Consider the following 22,402-nt stretch of genomic DNA (forward strand, 5'->3'; position numbering starts at 1 on the left):
GTGTTTTTCAATTATACTGCAGTGGATCTAGGCATAGTTTTCTGCGTGTTGATTCTACCCGAGGATCATAGTGCTCCTGAATGTGGGGTTTAATGTCAGTTTTTTGGTTTAGTGTTTTGGAAAAATTTCAGCCAGTATCTCTGCTTTGGCCACGTTGTCTCTCTCCTCTTGTGGAACTCCAGTTACATGGCCAGGCTTTTTAACACTGTCTGATGTATCCTTTACACTATTTTCTGCACATACTATTCTTTCTTCTCTCTGTATTTCAGTTGGTGATTTTTTTTTTTTGCACCTGTCCTCCACTTTGCAGATTCTCTTTTCAGCTGTGCTAACCTGTTATGTTCTTAGTTTTAGATATTGTATATTTTTCATTTGTAAAATTTGTTTGATTCTAATTATAATAACTTATTAATTTAGTGACAGACTTAAAATCATGTGCACGTATTAGAGAAATACTGTTTTCTTAGGCTCACATTTCATGAAAAATTCTTTTTATTCTCTCCAAATGTATCCTCTTTTTTAAAAAATTTCAGATTAATGTGAGGGTGCAAACAATTAGGTTACAATGTTTGCATTTGTTAGGAAGCATCCCTGTTTTAGTGCTCCACACCCAGGAAGTGTGCCGTATACCCTTACGTTGTACCCATTAAGTGGGAACACACCCATTCCCTCCTTCTCCCCTCCTTTTTCATTTGAGTAGATGTCTAGTAATGGAATTGTAGGATCAAATGGGATCTCCAAATGCATCTTTACCATCAATGTCTCTCTTTACTAGAACCATTTTGTTAAGTCATCTGACAGTAGTATGGAACAAATTTTTATTGACATCTAAATTCTTTGAGACTTCAGTGCTTTTGGATTCTTTGACAATGCCGCTGGGTTATATGCCATTTACAAATACCTACGTGTATACTTAAGACAGTTGGGTTTCCTCCTACCTTCTGTAGGGATATACTTGTAATTTTCACAATCATTTTTTTCTATTCTTGAAAGTAATCTTTAAATAGTTCTAAGAAGTGATTTTTGAAGGCTTGTTTACAATGATATTTAGCAGTTATAATTGTTAGGGTATGCCCTTGAGAATAATTAATCTGTGATAAAGTTTTTGTCTCAACTTTTTTACTATGGAAAATTTGAAACATGTATAAAAAAGCAGATAGCATAATCAACTCCCATATACCAACACCTAGCTTCAGAAATAAATCAACTCATTGTTAATCTTGCTTTTTCTGCATTTTACCCACCCCAGATCATTTTGAGGGAGATCCCAGCATGTCATTTCATTATAAATATTATAGTCTATCTCTCAAAAATTAAGGGTTCTTTCTTTTTTTTTTTTTTTTTTGAGACAGAGTTTCACCATGTCACCTTGGGTAGAGTGCTGTGTTATCACAGCTCACAGCAACGTCAAACTCTTGGTCTTACGCGATTCTCTTGCCTCAGCCTCCCAAGTAGCTGGGACTACAGGCCCCCACCACAAAACCTGCCTATTTTTTGTTGTAGTTGTCATTGTTGTGTAGATGGCCCAGGCTGAGTTTGAACCTGCCACCCTCAGTGTATGGCCAGCACTGGAATTACTGTGCTATGGGCGCTGAGCCAAAAGTTAAGGGTTCTTTAAAAAATGAAATCACGGGTGGCACCTGTGGCTCAAGGAGTAGGGCGCCAGTCCCATATGCCGGAGGTGGCGGGTTCAGACCCAGCCCTGGCCAAAAACAACACACACACACAAAAAAAATGAAATCACAATACTCTCACACCTAGTTATTTGAACAATAATCTTTGTATACTTATTCGAATCTCTTTTTTTTTTTGAGACTGAGTCTCATTATGTTGCCCTCTGTAGGGCACTATGGCATCACAGCTCACAGCAACCTTATACTATTGGGCTTAAGTTATTCTCTTGCCCCAGCCTCCCAACTATCTGGGACCACAGGTGCCTGCCACAATGCTTGGCCATTTTTTTGCAGTTGTCATTGTTGCCTCAGCTGGCCTGGGCTGGTTTTGAACTGGCCAGCCTCCATGTATGTGGCTAGCACCCTACCCACAGAGCTACAGGTGCACCCTTATTTGAATCTTTTGTATAAGCTCACAGTTCTCTTCTGAAATTTTCTATCTTATTTAATTTCTTGAATATATGAATTATAATTAAGGTTTCTGGTAGTAACAAATATCTCACTCTGTGAGTCTATTTTTATTATTTGTCTTTTGTTCCCTCTTGGTTATTGGGTTTTTTTGTAAGCCTAGTTTGTGCTTTGTTTTTGGTATTTATTTATTTATTTTATTATTTTATTTATTTTTTTGAGTCTACCAGGGGCAAGAGTCTTACTTTCTTGCCCCTGGTAGAGTACCATAGTGTCATAGCTCACAGCAACCTCAAAGTCTTAGGCTCAAGTGATCCTCTTGCCTCATCCTCCCGAGTAGCTGGGATTATAGGCATCCACCACAACACCAGGCTATTTTTTAGAGATGGGGTCTCCCTCTTACTCAGGCTGGTCTCGAACTTGTGAGCTCAAGTGATCCACTGTGCCAGGCCCTTATCTGTTTTGTTTTATTGAGTGATGATGGTGTAGGTGAAGAGTTGTAGCAGTAGTTTGAGGTTCTACATGAAGTTGTCTTGCTCTAAAGGGGCTGTACTATTTCCTCTGGTGACTGTGAGGCTGGAATGAATAGATCACTACTATCCAACCAGGATGCAGTCCATGTGAGGCCTGGCCTATTCCAGTTGGCCCTTTTCTTCTGATATGCACCCCTTTGGATATGAATCAAAAGTCCTGAAGTATTCACCAACACCCCTTATCCTTAGTGGTCCCTCAACTTCAGTTCTCTTTGTCATCATGAGACTCTTGACAGCTTTGCTGTTCAGGGTCTCAGCCACAGCTTTTGATTTTGAAATCAGCTGTCACCTTGTGGGGAAAAGCTTCAAACTCTGGGCTCAGATATCTTGCTTTCTTCTCCTTTTGGATTTTAGATGCCTCCCTCCCAACACCAAACTTTCACCATCTTGGTAGCATTCTACTTATAAAAAATTTTTAATGTATTTTATCTGTTTTTTTCTTTTGTAGCCAGAGGAAAAATTGGTATGAAACAATGCGGAAAACCATTGCCAAAGCAGAATTTCTGGAATTCGAACTCCTTGAACTTGATATTCACGCTTTTGATAAATTTAGCATTGCTTTCTGTTCACTGTTAAAAATTTTATATTGACACATACACTTTCTCAAAGTGTATGCTTCTACATTGTCTCTGTTAGTTAAAATAAATTTTCACAACTGTTGGTTTCCATTACCTATAATAATTATTGAGTCTATAATTATTTAAATCTTTTATTTTTTTTGAGACAGAGTCTCACTTTGTCACCCCCAGTAGAGTGCTGTGACATCACAGCTCACAGCAACCTCAAACTCTTTGGCTCACGTGATGCTCTTGCCTCAGCCTCCCAAGTGTAAATCCTTTAAAATCAATCACAAATCAACATATAGATTTTTTAAAAATCTTTTTAACATATTGTCTTTGTTTTTTTTGTTTGTTTGTTTTTGAGACAGGGTCTCACTCTATTGCACAGGCTAGAGTGCAGTAGCATCATCATAGCTCACTGCAGTCTCAGACTCCTAGGCTCAAGTGATCCTCCTGCCTCAGCCTCCCAGAGTACTAGGATTATAGGCATGAGCCCCTATGCCTGGCCTAATTGACTGTCTTTCTTTTTACCAAAGTTATTACCTTTAGCTTGATTGCCTGTCCTCTTCACTAGACTTTACTACTTATAACTAATGGTTATTGCCAAAAAAATGAAATCTCAGTCTTACATGATGACTCAGGTATCATAGCATTGGTAAATATACTTAATACATTGTAGGCTTTGACATTTCTAAAATGTAAAAAATTTAAATGTTTTGGGCAGTTGTAGTATATCAGGAGAAGACAACTCAAACATTTAAGAATTTTGTTTTTTGAATAAACATTATTATGTGAAATGTACATTACTGCAATGAATAAAAACTCCCCAAGGAGACTAGTTTGATGTACTGTATTTCATCAGTTTAAAGATCCAAATTTTTACAAAAAAAAAAAAAAAAAAAAAGAATAAAGGGTGGCTCCTGTGGCTCAAGGAGTAGGGTGCCGGTCCCATATGCCAGAGGTGGCGGGTTCAAACCCAGCCCCAGCCAAAAACCACAAAAATAAAAAAAAAAATCCAAATTTTTCTCAGTTTTATAATGATGAAATTGTGCTACCGCTTACATAAAATGATTAGTGAGCATTGTGTCATTTATATAAATTTTTTCTTAATGTTATTTAATGTAATGGCATAAATTTTTATATCCTTATGGTCATTCTTACATTGTGAGTCCTCCTTTTTTTCTTTCTTTTTTTTTTTGAGACAGAGCCTCAAGCTGTCACCCTCAGTAGAGTGCTATGGCGTCACAGCTCACAGCAACCTCCAACTCCTGGGCTCAGGTGATCCTCTTGCCTCAGCCTCCCAAGTAGCTGAGACTACAGGCGCCCACCACAACATCTGGCTATTTTTTGGTTGTAGTTGTCATTGTTTGGCAGGCCCAGGTTGGATTCGAACCCACCAGCTCTGGTGTATGTGGCTGGCGCCTTAGCTGCTTGAGCTACAGGAGCCAAGCCCCCTTTTGCTTTCCGTCGAGAAATGTCTTAATGTTACTCTAACACCCTCTGCTGCTCAGTGAGAAAAATACCTTCTTAAAAAAAGTCTTCTTACTTTAATGGCCATCTGCTCAAACAGACCAGTTTGGACTTCAGAGTAAGAATAGAGTGTTATCATTAAGATCTGGGCATATGTTTAAACCCTAGATTGATTATGGGCTGGGGGAAGTGTAGCCTGGAGAAGAGAAACTGCTGTAGAATCTTGTCATTATAGAAGAGATTTCAAGGTCTTTCTAAATCTTTCAAACTTGCTGTTATGAGAATTAATGTTTTTCCCATAAAGTGTGCTATGATACTGCATAATGTACTTTATAGGGCTATTAAAATTAACGATACCACAGGAACAATCTATTACGTGCATCCTTATTGTGATAATACATACCACATTGACTATGAACTAACTTTGTTCAAAGAAACAAATTTTGTGTGGCATATAGCGCTATGTTTAGAACAAGGTAGAAAGTTAATAGCGCTCTCTACAATAAGAAAATTTATAGCTGAATGGAGTTGCAGGTCCAAAGTAGTCAGCTGGGACACAATTAGCACAGTTAACTTACTTCTGCACATAAACTTTGTATCATTTTTAAATTGGAAACATATCTTGTAAAAAATAATACATACTGTACATTGTAGACCTTCAGATTTCCCAGAGTCCAATTCTTAAGTGTTAAATTCACTAATGCCCAAGGGTCTACAATACTATAAAGAATAATCACTTAATTCACTTATGATGTAATACACATTTTTGATATGAAAAAAAGAATACAAAGTACTATCTGTAAACACTTAGAATAAGTCTGTTGAATGTTCAGGTATCATGGCAGTTCAACTGACCTAATGTGGGAAATATTGTTTTCTACAAATCATCTTTTAATTAACCTCAGTGGCTATTTAAACATGACTTATTTTAGTTACTCCTTGCATGTTCCAAGATAAGTTACCCTGTTTAATCACTGTTGTTTTCATCTTGTTCTTTTCTTTGGTGGGGGGGGGTAGAGAAGAATTTGGGGAGGGGGTGAATTTTATATGAAAGATTTTATCTTATAAATTGACTTTCTAATAATTTTTAATTACATGAGCAATTACTTTTCTTAGAAATACTGAATGTATGCTGGGCATGGTAGCTCACACCTGTAATCCTAGCACTCTGGGAAGCTGAGATGAGTGGATTGCTTGAGCTCAGGAGTTCAAGACCAGCCTGAGCAAGAGCAAGATTCTGTTTACTGAAAATAGAAAAAAATAGCCGGGGGTTGTGGCAGGCACCAATAGTCCCAGCTACTTGAGAGGCTGAGGCAAGAGGATCACCTGAGCCCAGGAGTTTGAGGTTGCTGTGAGCTAGGACACCATGGCACAGGGCTATGACACCCAGGGCAACAGAATGAGACTCTGTCTCAAAAAAAAAAAAAAAAATACTGAACCTGCCATTAACACTTATTATATGTCCTTATAGAGCATAGTAATAAAATTGGATGCATACAACGTGTTTGGAGACTTACTTTTCTTTAATAGGATAACATTTCGTTTTTTTCTGGAATGGTAGTATAGTTACACCACAAGTCTGTTTTATAAACTGCCTACTGGGCGATGTATCATAATCAAAAAATTCTGGGCTTTAGAGTTATAAAAAATCTGGAGTTGAGTTTAAGTGCTACATTTTGATGTGTTACTTTTCACAGAGTACTTGAAAATACATTAAAGTCTTGGTTGTCTGATTTTTTTTTTAAATCAGCAAAGTGTATGTGATGATAGCCTCATGAGGTTTTCATGAGGACTGAATTCACTCAGCACGTGTAAAGCACCTGGTACAGATCCAAAAAAGCAGATGTACAGTAAGTGGTAGCAATTTAAATTTGATATTTCCCCTTCATTCATAGATGTTTGTATCAATCTTTATTATTAGGGATGGTTATTTACATGTCAGCTACATTTTCAGAAATGGAAGTGTCAGGTTTTAAAAAATTTACTAATGGATGTTTTAAAATTTTATTTATTGTTTATTGAATGTATACTATTCATAAAATGAACCTCATTCTTATAAGAGGATTTTAATGAAAAGGTTAGATGATATAGTAAATTATGCCTTGTTTCTGAGTAAGATATTGGTGTACTTTACTACAGGGTTTGAATTTGTATGAATTTATTAGAACTCAATTTTCTAATCCATATAAAGTAACAAAATTGATGTTATTTCATTTTATTAACAGGGAAGATGTTTGTTCGCCAGTGGCAGTCCATTTGGGCCAGTGAAACTCAAAGATGGGCGAGTCTTTACACCAGGTCAAGGAAACAATGCATATATTTTTCCAGGTAATACATTATTTATGTTGTGATAGTTAATTACATTAAAATACTTCATGGAATTCTTTGCAATTTAAGATTGAAAAACTAAGTAACAGTTATTTACAGAATTTTAATATGTACATACAGACACACTTAAAGAATTGAGCAAATCCAGGGGTGGTGCCTGTGGCTCAAGGAGTAGGGCGCCGGTCCCATATGCTGGAGGTGGCGGGTTCAAACCCAGCCCCGGCCAAAAACCACAAAAAAAAAAAAAAAAAAAGAATTGAGCAAATCCAACTTGTTCTGTTTTCTCTGGAAATTTATTCATATTGTTAACTAACCTTGTTTTTACCATGGAACTAATATAGTGCATGATCCATAAAATGCAAAGGAACAGAATAGTATAAAATAATTTGGCTCGCTGTGTCTCCCCTTGGTGCCTCCTTATCATGTTTCTCAGATACAGCGCTGTCAGTGGTTTGCTTTGAGGTTTTCTGGTGTTTACCATCATAACCAATCCACTGATCCCCCTTTATTGATATGTAAGAGTGTCCCACTGTGAATATAGGTTATGGAACATAGTATCTTGTAATACCTTGCTTCCTCTCTCTACTGCTCAGTTAGTCTTACTACTTTTAATTTTTCTAAGCAGTTACTTTTATCTTTACATAACATACTTAAAGAGCTTTTTGTTAGCAACTTAAAAGTTATTATTTGCTTGCCACAGTGCAAAACGAAAAAAAAAAATCTGGCATTTATCTCTCTTATCTCTTACTCCACCTCAGTTTTGGTCCCTGATATCTACATTGTAGAGGGGTTTTGACATTCACATTGTGTTCTTTTATCTCCTGTGGTTTGTCAGTAAATAGATTGATTCTGAATATTCAGAACCATGATTATATAAATGTTATTCGCCATGTAAACAAGAATGTGCCTTGATAAATATTCTAGAGTATGCAGTTTTATATAACTAAGTTTTTGACACTCAAAATCTTTCAAGTGATCAAGTATAATGAATCCTCCTTTACTTTCTTTTTTATTTGTTTGAGACAGAGTCTCACTCTGTTGCCCTGGGGAGAATGCCATGGCATCGTAGCTCATAGCAACCTCAAACTCTAGGGCTCAAGGGATCATCTTGCCTCGGCCTCCCAAGCAGCTAGAACTATAAGCGCCTGACACATCACTCTGCTAGTTTTTCTGTTTTTAGCAGAGACAGGGTCTCATTCTTGCTCAGGCCTTGGCCTCCCAGACTGCTAGGATTGCTCAGCAGTGAGCAACTGGGCCCTGCATCCTCCTTTAATTTCATACCACTTTCTTAATTTCTTCGTACTCTAAAGTAAACTGTATCTTATGTCCCAGGTTGTTCTGTCTCCGACCCATGCGTGCTGTTATTCCACTCTCTTTCTCTGTGTCATGTTTCTAGAGTACATCTCTGAGAAAGTTTTTTTCTAAAACATGGAGGAAAACTGCCTGTGTTTCCATATCTGAAAATGTATTTATTTTGTCCTTTCACTTAATAGTTTGGATTAGTATCAGTTTGTAGAATGAAAGTCATTTTCCTCAGACCTTTGAAAACCTTCCATTCACTTCTCGTGGCCACTGTTGCTGGTGAGAAATCTGATGTCAGTGATATTCTGATTCCTTTTTACATACTAGCTTTTTCTCTCTCAAAATCTTTAAAATTTTCTCATTAGATTATCCAAAATGTTACTGGGATTTTTATATGTTTCATTTCAAGTCGTTTTTTCTTTCCTTTTTATTATGGAAAATTTCAAACATATACCTAACTAGAGAGTATAATTGAATTAAGTCCTATGTTCCAGTCTCCCACTTTTCAGCGGTTATCAACATGCAGCCAATCTTTTCTTGGGGGGGCGGGGGACAGAGTCTCAAACTGTCGCTCTGGGTAAAGTGTCATGGCATCATAGCTCACAGCAACCTCCAACTCTTGGGCTCAAGCAATCCTCTTGCTGCCGTTTTTCTATGTTTTAGTTGAGATAGGGTCAGGCTAGTCTCAAACTCTTGAGCTCAAGCAATCCACCCACCTCGACCTCCCAGATTACTAGGATTACAGGCATGGGCCACCGCACCCAGCCTAGCCAGTCTTACTTAATTTATGTCTTTCCCACCTACTCAACCTTCACTGAGTTATTTTAAAGCAAATGAGAGACATTATGTAATTTCATTCCTAACTGCTTCAGTATGTATCTCTAAAAATTTTTAAAGTATTCTTATTTTTTAAACCATAACCACAATACTGGTATCACACCAAAGGAAATAAAATTAAATGCTTATATCATTTATCATCAGTCTGTTCAGCAACTTATTTTTTATTCCCAATACCTTTTTCTTATTTTAGAATTGCTTTTTTAAAATAGCTGCTTTTTAAAAGGGGGTGGCAGTATCCTTTTCACTCTCTCTGGAGAATTATTAGGATTCTTTTAAATATTTTTTTCTTTGTGCTGTTTTTTTTTCCATACATTTTTGGTGATCCCCAATTGTTCGTTTATTTTAAGGGAAGTTTTTTTTGTTTGTTTTTTGTAGTAAAATAGGGATAGGGCATGAATTTCCTTAGCACTTGTGTCTTTTTTCTTCTTGTGGGTCTTTCCCTGAGTAGCTGACAGCAGGCTCTGATTCAGATATGACAAGTAGATTTATAGTTTACATAGGCTGGCATCAGGTGAGCATGTGGTAACTGTTGTCGAAGTAAGGAAAGTATTCGTTTAACTGAGTATTCTAGTGCTTTCGTGTATTAGTGTTCTTTCTGTTTCCCTCAAATTCTTGTGGTTGTCTCTTGATACCTGCATCTATAATAGAAATAGTCCCACCATTTTTCTAGAACTTGATAATGTTCAAATTTAATCTGTTCTATTCCATAATATTTCTATGGCATAAAGCCATGAGGACATGAAAGGAAATACTTTTCTGGTGATTTTAACAAAACCATTTTTTATGTCATGTTTGAATACTAAGGAATTTGACAGTTGACTTTTTTTTTTTTTTTTAGACAGAGTGTCACTACACCCTCAGTAGAGTGCCATGGCATCACAGGTCACAGCAAAACCAACTCTTGGACTTAAGCGATCCTCTTGTCTGAGCCCCCCAAGTAGCTGGGACTACAAGCTCCCACCACAATGCCCGGCTATTTTTTTGTTGTCATTGTCATTGTTGTTTGGCAGGCCCAGGCCAGGTTTGAACCCACCAGCCCCAGTGTATGTGGCCAGTGCCTTAACTGCTGAGCTACAAGCGCCAAGCCAGTTGATTCCTTTTATACAATATTTTAAAGTCCTAACCTCGTTAAGAACACTTATGATCACTATAACTGTATAAAACTTGACCTGGTAGTAGAGATAAAAATGAACCTACTTGGGTAAGGTGGCTTATGCCTATAATCCTAGCACTTTGGAAGAGCAAGAAGGAGAATGGCTTGAGGTTAGGAGTTCAAGACCAACCTGAACAAGAATAAGACCCCATTTCTACAAAAAAACAGAAAAATTATCTGACCATGGTAGTGTGTACCTGTAGTCCCAGCTCCTGAGGCTGAGGCAGGAGAATCACTTGAATGCAGGAGCTTGAAGTTGCAGCTAGCTATGATAATACCACTGGGCTGTAACCAGGGCAACAGAGCAAGACTCTGTCTAAAAAAAAAAGAAGGAAAATAAAAAAGAACCTAAAAAAGTATTGCCTCAGTCCATTTATAAAGCAAACTAAAAACCAGGCTCTAATAATGTATGGGTGACCTAATTAAGCAATTTTAACAACTACATAACCCCACTCCCCCCCAAAAGCCTTAAAGCTAATAATATATCGACGCTTAATAAAATAGCATCTGGATCAAGATTAGGGAGGGAAGTAGCACTCAGATTGATGAGTCAGCATGCAAAGCCAATTTTACTTTAAAACTGTAGCACTGACCAGGAAGAAAGTGGCTGAGAGTTATAGCTGTGCTTTTTTCATGGAAGGAGTACAAAGTTGGTACCTTGTCCAAGTCTGGCATTTGCCAAGGATGGAAATTCTAGCGAACCATCTCCCACTGTGAGCTGAAACCCTAAAGGGCTTTTAATTGACACAGCTTTAATTAAAGTCTTAGAAGAAAATGAGAATGACGCAGAGGCAACATTTGCAGAATTTCTTAGGCCTGGTAAACAACAATCTGTATTCAAGAATCTTACTGAGCTAGGCATAGAGGATCATGCCTGCAGTTCCAGCACTTTGAGAGCCCAGGAGCTCAAGACCAGCCTGGGCAACATAATGAGACCTTGTCGCCACAAAAAATTAAAACAAAACAAAAGAAACTCACTAAGAAAATGTGTGAAATAAAGAAAAAGAAATCCACATCTAGAAACATTATCATGATGTGTCATAATCTCAACAAAGAGAAGAATATGAAAGCAGCCAGAGCAAAAGATTTTCTTCCAAGAAGCAACTGTTAGACCGACAACTGACTCCTCAACAACCGTAATACCCAACAGCAGTGGAATGACGTGTGTTTAAGTTGCTTTCAGGAAGTATTTGCCAAACGAGAATTCACTACACAGAACATATCTTTCAAGAATTACGGCAAAATGAAAATATTTTCAAAAACAGAACAGGATTTACCATCTGTAGACCTCCTGGATTAAAGGAAAAGAAATTTTGTTCCTTAGGCAAAAAGAAAATAATTTCAGATATAATAAGCTTAGAGATGTAGGAAGGAATGAAAAGCAAAGAAAGTTGTGAATATATGGGAGGGTAAAATACAATTAATGTTTATATTAATGACATTTTTTAGAAGAAAAATAATTTGGAATTTTTAAAAATAAGTAGAGACAAAATTCACAACAATAATAGCTTATCAGGTAAGCTGCTTTGAGAGGCTTGCATTGTCTGGCAATAAGATAAATTAAAAATTAATGTGAAGTTTTGCCAGAAGCATATGTGTATATTTATATAAAGAGGTGGTCAAGTATGGAGGTTCTGCTGTAAAAAAAATTAGCTAGGCATGATGGCACATATCAGTAGCTACTTGAGAGGCTGGGATGGGAAGAGTTCGAAGTTACAGTGAGCTGTGATTGTGCCACTGCATTCCAGCCTGGGCAAGAGAGTGGGACCATATCTCAAAAAAAATAAATAAGTTTTGGCAGTACCCATAGCTCACTTGGTAGGGCACCAACCACATACACCAAGGCTGGCAGGTTCGAACCCAGCCCAGGCCAGCTAAAACAACAATGACAACTGCAACAAAAAAATAGCTGGGCATTGTGCCAGGTGCCTGAAGTCCCAGCTACTTGGAAGCTGAGACAAGAGGATCACTTAAGCCCAAGAGTTTGAGGTTGCTGTGAGCTGTGACGTCACAGCACTCTACCCAGGGCATCAGATTGAGACTCTGTCTCAATAAATAAATAAGTTTCTACATGTTGCCAGAGATGAAACAAAAAGTCACCTAAAGAGGATCTGAACTCAGATTAACTGTAGACTTCTTACAAATACTGGGAGGTAGAAGGTATTACAATGATATCTCACAATTCTGAAGGAAATTATTTTCAAACTAAAACTCTGAACCTGGACAAACTGAAATAAGTGAAAAGAAGCAAAAAGCCACATTTTTAGAACTGTGAACTCAAGATTTCAAAAAATTATCTCCCATGCAATGTTTTTCAGAAAACCACAGGAGAATATAGTCTACCAAAAAGAGAGAGTAACCAAAAATTAAGAGGAAGTTGGATTTAAGAAATAAACTCAACTTAGAACCAAAGAGTGTCCTCATGATGATAAAGCAGTTTTCAAGGACGACAGCTCCATACCTAGAAGAGAGAACTGGATCAGAGCTTCAGGAGAGATTTATTTTATAGGATAAAAGTAGAGACTACATTAAAATAGAAGAAGATTTGGAGAGTTGAATGAGAGTTTCAGGGCAAAATAATGTTAAATGATGAAAAATCAAAGGAAAATAATAATGAATCAAGAAAAACAAAAAGTTAAGCAGAAGAGGAAAAGTAGTCATGATACAGTGTTAATGCGCGGCCAGCTGTGAGTAGCATTATGAGGTCATGAGAATATAAATATTGAGTGTTGATTGAACCAGAACTATGTTCTAACTATACCAGGAAGAAGGGAGAAGGCTGCAAATACAAAAAAGAGCTAAATACTTTATTTCCCACAGGCAGGAGTTAGTGTTCTCCAAAGTTCAAGAATCACAAGAAATACATGCAAGTTATATAAGAGTGAGAGATAAATATTAAAATAATCAGCTATAAGAATTGAAAGTAGTTCCCTCCGTAGAGGAGGAAGGGCATTAGAGGTGGACTGGGAACTGGTGTTTTTTGTATTAAGAGTTGATGAATTATATGTATTTGTAATTTTGATAAACATAAAAAAGAAATTGAGCAAAGCCATTTGATATTCTATAACTATTTCTTTTGCAAATAAGAATTACAACAAAACATTTCTTCTCAGCTTCGCCTAAGTTGTGCATCTGGTCCATTTCAACACCAGGACTCTTTAAGAGATGATGACATTGGGCACGAAGATAGAGAGGGATTCGTGGTGAAGGTCTAGGGTTTGCCCTAGTCCTTGCTCAGCCAAAGAAGTGCAGTGTTTTGTTTTGTTTTGTTTTGTTTTTTGTTTTTTCCTGTATTGACTTACTATCTGAATTTAGCATTGGTAATTGAAAACAATGTCTAAAATAAGAAGCAAGTACATGGGAACCACCTTGCAGGGGACAACACCGGGTTTGACATCAGCTGTGCACCTTGGAGCATTTTCGCCTGATAATACTTGATCCTCAGACTGAGGCTCATAAGAGAAGACAGACCAAATGGTGAAGCTTTTGTTGAACTCATCAGAAGACGAGTCACTCTTGGAGGTGGGACACAATTATAAGAGGGACTTTACCTAACAAATCAATCAGTATAACTTGGTTGTCTGTACCCTTAACGATAAAAATAAAATAAAATAAAAAATAAAAGTCAACACTTTTCACATTGTAAGTGCTAAAAAAAAAGATGAAGTCAAATTGGCCCTGAAAGAAGACAGAGAAACTGTGGGACACAGATATGTAGGTAGAAGTATTCAAGTCAAACAAAATTGCAATGGATTTGGTGTCAAAGCATACTGGTTCATATAGACCTGATACAGCCAGTACAGCTTAGAGGACTCTCCTTTGGATGTAGCAAGGAAGAAATTGTTCAGTTCTTCTCAGGTTTGTCAAAATGTTTAAGAGCAGTAGAGCTAAAGTCAGAACTCACTGTGATCCATCATGAAAGCTTATGGCCATGCAGTGGGCAGGTCCTGAGACAGACTGGGGCTGCCAGTGGGTTTGACAGCATTGGCAAAGGAGCACACTTTCAGGGGATGAGCCACGGTGCTTATGGTGGGGGCTATGCTGATTATAATGGATATGGTGATGGTTATAGATTGGGGTCAGATGGATTTGGAAGAGACCCCGATTATTGGTTTTTTGGAATGTGTGATCACAGTTATGGGGATATGGGTCTACTTTCCAGAGCACAACAGAGCACTGTGTAAACATGTGTGGATTACCTTACAGAGGTACTGAGAATAACATTTACAATTTTTTTCATCTCTCAATCCTGTGAGCGTACCCATTGAAAGTGGTCTTAATGGCAGAGTAACTGGGTGAAGCAAATGTTGAGTTTGTAACTTATGAAGATACCAGGGCAGCTATATCAAAGGACAAAGCAAATATGCAACACAGATCTGTAGAACTCTTATTTAAGTCTACAGCAAGAGCAAGTGGTGGTGGCCAAATGATGGGAGGGTGTGCTTGTCAAACCAGTCCAGTTACAGTGGCCCAGCCAGCCAGCAACTGAGTGGTGGTTATGGAGACGGCTATGGTGCCAACAGCAGCATGAGTGGATATGACCAAGTTTTATAGGCAAACTCCAGTGATTTAAATCAAATAGTGCATGGGTGGCCCAGGAGCAATGAACAGCAGCTACTACAATAGCAGAAGTCGTGCATGGATGGGTGTGAACAGAATAGGAGGAGTGTCTAGCATGTCCAGTATGAGTAGTGGATTGGGGATATATTGATGCTGATCACTAACACTTGGTCAACTTTTTTTAAGAAAAACAAAACTTTTAGCCATGCCTGTAATCCTAGCACTCTGGGAGGCCAAGGTGGGTGGATAGCCTGAGTTCAGGAGTTTAAGAACAGCCTGAACAGACCCTGTCTTTACTAAAAATAAAAAAACTAGTAAAGTGCTGTGGCACATGCCTGTAGGAGGCACTTGGGAGGCTGAGGCAAGAGAATCACTTGAACCCAGGAGTTGGAGGTTGCTGTGAGCTATGATGCCATGGCATTCTACCTGGGGTGGCAGAGTGAGACTCTGTCTCAAAAAAAAAAAAAAGAAAAAGAAAACTTCAGTTTAACAGCTTCTTTCAATACAAATTATGATTTATGTTTACTCTGTAAGTGGAAATCAGCATGTTTTAAAGACTTCGGGTTCAGTATTTTTAAACATAACAATATCTAGGATGTAACAGAAAAGTTGAGTAAACTATAACTACTAAACAAGTTCCAGCTTTCTTTCCTCAAATTAGTTATATTGTAGGATGTACTTACGCAAGTTTAGGTTATAGCAGTTGAATTATGTTAAATGTTGCTCTTATATACCACATGACATTGAACACTGGGGAGGCATGTTGAAAGACATGCTTTTTTTGTAAAACTCAAGATAGAAACTATGTCTACATTTAAATGGAACATTTTTGCATGTTTGTTAATTATAGTTTCATTTTATAACCTGTAAGGCACATAAGTTTAAGGTATATTTTTAAGTTAATGAGGAAAATTTGAGATGCAATACCAATACTTTAGGATTTTGGTCTTGATAATTGTAAAAAATTCTGAGGCCTTGATTTCAGTCCTTCCTTGCACATTGTGATTGTCCTGAGTGAAACTTGGCAAGTAACTCTTACTTAAAAAAGTTATAGCAAAGATCATTTGATTTGATTTTCTGTTATCTCCTGACTGCTTTCTCTTTTGGTGGGAGCTGTCTGGGATGGGGGATAGGTTACTGTTCATTTGCTTGAATTAGGAATTTGGCTTCTTTCATAATTCGAAAAATGACCTCACTAAATAAACTACTTAAAATGTATTCTAGGTGTGGCCTTAGCTGTTATTCTCTGTAACACCCGGCATATTAGTGACAATGTTTTCCTAGAAGCTGCAAAGGTAAATGTTTTAAATGTTGTTTTATTTTTTAAAGGATGAATTTTAAAGATGAATGGATCTTAAAATTTAAAAACTATAGAGAGAGCCAGGTGTGGTGGTATGTTCCTGTAGTCTTAGCTACTTGGGAGGGTAAGGTGGAAGAATCATTTGAGTCCAGCCTGGGCAACATGGCAAGATACTGTCTCTTTACCAAAAAAAAAAAAAAAGGTTAAATCTACCTTATTAATGAAAAGGAAATTAACCATAAATTACTTTTACAATTACCTGTCTGCTTTTGCATAAATTATTTTTTATAAACTATGAATCCTTTTGTATTAGATTGTATTTGCATTCTGTATATATATCTGAACATACTATGACAGTTAAATGAAATAGAATTCCTTGCATATTTTTAATGGACAAGTACTGGTATTATTTGGAGTTCTGAAGAACTCACATCAATATGAATGTTAATGTCTGTTTTCATAGTAGCTGTTGTAATTAGGCCAAGCTCTGTATGTATAAAGTAGAATATATCGGTAAGTCTTTAAATATGCTTTAAATGTGGTTATTTCTTTATTATTTACTGGTGAACAGTTCCATTTTACTAGGTTCTTATTCTATTACTGAAACAAATAAAAGGAAAATGCTGTTTTTTTCTCTTCAGGCACTGACAAGCCAATTGACAGATAAAGAGCTAGCCCAAGGAAGACTTTACCCACCACTTGCTAATATTCAGGAAGTTTCTATTAACATTGCTATTAAAGTAAGTAAGCTATACCTCTTCACATAAGTTTTAATGACATACTAGTTTTATAAGGAATACAAGTTCTTTAGAGATAACTGAAACATTTAGAAAACTGCAAAGAAGAAATTTTAAGTCAACCGTATTCTTAATAGGAGAATATAACACATACATTATTATTTTGGGTTTGTTGCCTTGTAGTCTTTTTTTTTTTTTTTAATAAATACAGCAGAACCTCTGTAAGTTGGCCACCCAAGGGACTGTAACAAACCGGCCAACATAAGGAACTAGGCCTACTATACTGATATATACGTGTGGTGTACATCCGGTCTATGAAAATTAGATCAGGCTGGGTGCCAGTAACTCAGTGGTTAGGGCGCCAGCCACATACACTGAGACAGGTGGGTTTGAACCCTGGCCTGGGCCTGCTAAACAACAATGACAACTACAACAAAAAATTAGCCAGCATTGTGGCAGGTACCTGTAGTCCCAGCTACTTGGGAGGCTGAGGCAAGAGAATCGCTTAAGCCCAAGAGTTTGAGGTTGCTGTTAGCTGTGACTTCACAGCACTCTACTGAGGGTGACATAATGAGACTCTGTCTCCAAAAGAAAAAAAAAGAAAAGAAAATTAGGTCAACTGGAGTTTCTACTGTAAATACATAGATGCACATATGCATGTGGTTACCTGTGCCTGTTTTTATAATTGGTTTTTCACTGTAATTTTTCCACTTAATGTATTGTAAGCCTTTTCTATGTAAGTCAATAATTATTCTCATGTGTGATCATTAACGTTGCATGGTGTTCCCTTTGTTACTACATATATCATTGTTTCATCATTTCTCTGTTTTTGGAAATTAAAATTTTTAGTTTATTAGAAATAACACCAAAGTAAATACCCTTATAGATAAATTTTTATGTGCATTTCTGATGGTTTTTCTTTGCGATAAATTCTAAACATAAGAATAAAAGGTTTTAAAATGTTTAAGGTTTCTAATACATATTGCTAAGTATGTCTTTAGGAAAAAAGTACTGATTTACATTGCACCAGTTAGATATGAGTGTATCTTTTCCCACACTTCTGTCAATACTTAGAATTACTTTGGCATATATAATAGGTGAAATTGTATCTTATTTTTATTTGAAGCATTTATTTTACTAGGGAGATTGAAGAATTCTTTTGTGTTTATTCAACAATTGTATTTCTTCTGTAAACTCCTGTTTCATGACCTTTTCCCAGCTTTTTATCAGGATAGTGGTCTGTCTACTTTTCTGTATTGATTTAGAAGGGCTCTTTACTAGGTATATAAGTATAGGGATCTTCCTGTTTGATATGTTGCAGATATTTTCTCATTTGTCTTTTGTTTTAACTTAATGAAATTGTTTGACATGCCTTTTTCTTTAAAGTTTTTTGTGGAATTATCCATTTATTTTGTTGAGTCCTTGCTCACTTTTTATGAATCTTAATACCTTCTCTCCAAAATCATAAGTATGTACTGAGTTTTTCTAATAATATAAAACTTTAATCCCTTTGAGGTTTATTTTAATGTATGGTGTGAGACAGGGAGCATTTTTTCCCTAAGTAGTTAACCAGTTGCCCCAGCATCACTTATTGACTAATGATCTATTGTTTTTAGTTGATTGAGAATTGAATCTTTTTCAGGGGATGTCTGTTCACTCCCATTTTTGTTTACTATTTGACACTTTTAAAATTATTACAGTGTGTGTAATGCGTGTTAACATTTGGTACTTTATATTTCTTATCATTGTTCTTTTTCAGTATTTTCTTGCCTGTTCTTTTTTTTTTTTTTTTGTAGAGACAGAGTCTCACTTTATGGCCCTTGGTAGAGTGCCGTGGCCTCACACAGCTCACAGCAACCTCCAACTCCTGGGCTTAAGCGATTCTCTTGCCTCAGCCTCCCGAGTAGCTGGGACTACAGGCGCCCGCCACAGCACCCAGCTATTTTTTGGTTGCAGTTCAGCCGAGGCCGGGTTTGAACCCGCCACCCTCGGTATATGGGGCCGGCGCCTTACCGACTGAGCCACAGGCGCTGCCCTTTCTTGCCTGTTCTAAGCTGTATATTCTTTGGGAAATTCTTTTGTCTGACTTTTTGGAGTTCAAAATTAAAAAAAAAAAAACTTGCAACTTTGTATAAATTGTTACATTTATAAATTCGATTGTGAAATTAAATCTTTTAGTATTGAGTCTTCCTCAATCAGTATCTCTTTCTACTTAAGGTCTTTTTAAAAAGTCTTTCAGTATAATAATTTTGTTGTTTTCTTCATGTGAATGTGGCATATTTACTTCTTTTCCTAAATATTTTATGAACAGTCTTAATTATTTTCACAGTTTTTCAATTCTTTTGGAATTGTTGAGTTTCGAGTCATCTGCAAATAATGTTTTTCTTCTTTAATATACTGTATAGACCTTTTTTCTCTATCTTACTGTAAATTAGCTGGAACTGCTGCACAGTTTTAAGCAATCAGGTTAATAAGGTCAGCATCTTTTTAAAATATAGAGCCAAGGTCTTAGTATATTGCCCAAGGTGATCTTGCAAGCTGATCTTGAAGCCATGGGCTCAAGCAGCTTTTCTGCCTTAGTCTTCCAAGTAGCTGGAACTATAAGTACATGTCATAATGCCCTGCTAATAACATCATTGTATTTTAAAATTAAACACACTAGTTTTTGATTAGATATTTTCTATCTTTTTTAAGGAAATAGGCTTCTATTCCTAGTTTACTATGATTTTCTTAAGCATCAGGATTAGATGTGAGTTTGTCAGCCACCTACTTGACTATCGATCATGAGATTTACCCTTTTAACTATTAATTTTATTGTTGCATCATTTTGATGCTTATAACATAAACAAAGATTGGAAATTGGTAAAGGATGGTGTGTTCAGGGAACAATCAGCAGTCCAGTTGAGCTGGAGTCTGGAGTCTACGGTATAAGTAGGAAAATGGCATAAGAGAAAATTTGAAAGTTACATTAAAGCCACCTGTACAAGTGTATAAATGACAGGCTAAAGAGTCTGATTACCTTACTGCTGGAAAATAATTGAAGATTTTAGAGACTAAAATTAGGATGATCGAATTCAACTTTAGAAATTTATAGAGTGACATTATGGGAGGGGCAGATTTTGGAAGAAATGTTGGTCAATTAAGAGATTCCTGATATGTGAAAATAAAAGGTAGTACATGAGGCCACTAGTATAGGAGCACTGGCCCACTAGGTCATGTCCACCTTATCCTCACCAACAGTTGTGGTATGTGGCTTGGTTGTCAAGATTAGACATCCACGCAAGCCACCTTAGGTGGCGAGGAATCTGACTTAACTGTTCAGGGTCTGGTATCTGGAATCAGAATTCTTTGAGTTTGAAACACAGCGCTCACTTAACTACCTTGGACAAATACTTTAATTCTTCATACTTTGGCATCCTCATATGTAAAATTAGAATAATGATGGAATTTATAAAGTTCTTGAGGACTAAATGAGATATCTGTGTAAGACACATAGAAACATGCCTGGTACTCGGTGATGGTGGTGATGAGTTTTACCATGTATAGATTGTAGCCTTAATTTTACTTGAATATAGAGTTCTAGTTTCTAACACCTGGTTTACAATAATTTCTAGCTCTCTTAGTGCAAATTCTAGAGTAAAGTCATCTGCCTCCCATTGCGTTTTCACCCTGGTCAAGTAAGCTGTGACTAGGAAGTAGAGTATCCTGTACAACATCACCACCTAGGCCTGCCTTTTAGCAGGACTTCGGGCAGTACCCTGGCTGGGCAGGTTACTTCAGTATGTAGTCCACTAAACTGGCACATAACAGAACTTAAATTTGTTTGATTTTATCTCTTAAAGTTTTTGTAGTTTACAAATATTTTGAAATGAAAGTAATGTTATTTTTAATTTTTAAGAAGGAAAATTCCATTCGTCTAAATTCATTTCCCTGTGTATAAGAGTACTTTGTCTCTCTAATAGGTTAATACGTGGAGCATATACAGGAATCTGCTTTATTTTTCAGGTTACAGAGTACCTGTATGCAAATAAAATGGCTTTCCAATACCCAGAACCTGAAGACAAGGCCAAGTATGTTAAAGAAAGAATATGGCGAAGTGAATATGATTGCCTTCTGCCAGATGTGTATGAATGGCCAGAATCTGCATCACGCCCCCCTCTGATGACAGAATAGAAGCACTCCCACTGTGAAGTGTTTTCCATGTTTCAGAGAACTCCTCTTTTCAGACAAAGATACAGTGTTCTCAGATTTGTGGTGTTTTATGTTATTTTTTTTCTCCTCCACCACTTTGCATGAATTACTCTTCCCCATGGAGCTACACATCTGTTGGGGATAGATGTGTTATTAATGCCCACCAATACCTTTCAGTCAAGTAACTGTGATGCTTTAAGTCTAATTTATAATGCATACCATATTCTAAGAGATGTTAAAAATGTGTTTGTAAATGTCTTTACTTATATGTACTCTTATTCATACTTGCCAAAGTATTTCCTATTCACTATTCTAGGTAATAATCTTCTCTCATCTACTTCTCTTAAGGCTACTAACGTAGAAACTTACTTTTATGGATATGAGTACAGAATTTTGAGAGGAAGCCAAATTTTAACCAAATTCCAAGGAAAAGTTGTTGCTATCTAAAAATGTTCTTTTATATCTGCTTTATCTTGCCTTCATGTTATGAAATTCTTTTATAATAGTCAGATCTAGGAAAATATGAAAATTCTACCCTATTGTTTGTTTTCTGGAAGTAAATCAAGACTTAACTATAACATTATGAGGAATGGTGGAAACCACTGCTGCTTTTAGACAAATAGTCATTATTTTCATCAACAGTCTCTAAAAATCATAGTGTAACATTTCTATTTAATAAAAGTAATATCTTAAATTTTATTGCCTCAGTTACGCTTTCATTGTCCAGCTAAGTTACGCTTTCATTGTTCTAGATGAAATTTAGGTTTACTTATTATGAAATCATATGTTTTACTTTTAGATGATTCTAGGAGGGAATAGAGGATACTGAAACATACATATATGTATATTACGACTGCTGTCATATGACTTTGAAGACTAAATGAGTCAGGCGGAGCCTGTGGCTCAGTGAGTAGGGCGCCAGCCCCGTATGCCGAGGGTGGTGGGTTCAAACCCAGCCCTGGCCAAACTGCAACAAAAAAATAGCCGGGTGTTGTGGCGGGCCCCTGTAGTCCCAGCTGCTTGAGAGGCTGAGGCAAGAGAATCGCGTAAGCCCAAGAGTTAGAGGTTGCTGTGAGCCGTGTGACGTCATGGCACTCTGACCGAGGGCGGTACAGTGAGACTCTGTCTCTACAAAAAAAAAAAGAATAAATGAGTCATGCTTCATCTCTGTAGGAGTCATATTTAACTAGAGAGACTATACCCTTATTCCAACAGTGATGTTCTTTTCTTTTTTCTTTGTTCGTTTGTTTGATGGTTGGTTTGTTTTTTGAGACGGAGTCGGTGCTCTGTTGCCCTGGTTAGAGTCCGATGGTGTCATTTTAGCTCACTGTAACCTCACACCCCTGG

The 22,402-nt window shown here is 36.9% G+C and overlaps 1 protein-coding gene and 1 pseudogene across 1 annotated transcript in view; both read left to right on the top strand.

Annotated features, from left to right (window-relative positions):
* The window catches only part of ME2 (malic enzyme 2), a 70,947-nt gene extending 49,194 nt beyond the window's left edge, over nt 1–21,753 (top strand). Inside the window, exons 13-16 of the mRNA XM_053572044.1 lie at nt 6,870–6,972; nt 16,052–16,122; nt 16,769–16,867; nt 20,870–21,753. Coding sequence (XP_053428019.1) covers nt 6,870–6,972; nt 16,052–16,122; nt 16,769–16,867; nt 20,870–21,037 — 441 coding nt within the window. The 3' untranslated portion in view covers nt 21,038–21,753. The remainder of the gene's footprint in view (nt 1–6,869; nt 6,973–16,051; nt 16,123–16,768; nt 16,868–20,869) is intronic.
* On the top strand, nt 9,493–16,045 carry LOC128572099 (heterogeneous nuclear ribonucleoprotein H-like; annotated as a pseudogene).
* Nucleotides 21,754–22,402: the final 649 nt, after the last annotated feature.

Source organism: Nycticebus coucang, chromosome 19 (genome assembly GCF_027406575.1).
Source record: "Nycticebus coucang isolate mNycCou1 chromosome 19, mNycCou1.pri, whole genome shotgun sequence".
NCBI classification, from domain to species: Eukaryota; Metazoa; Chordata; class Mammalia; order Primates; family Lorisidae; genus Nycticebus; species Nycticebus coucang.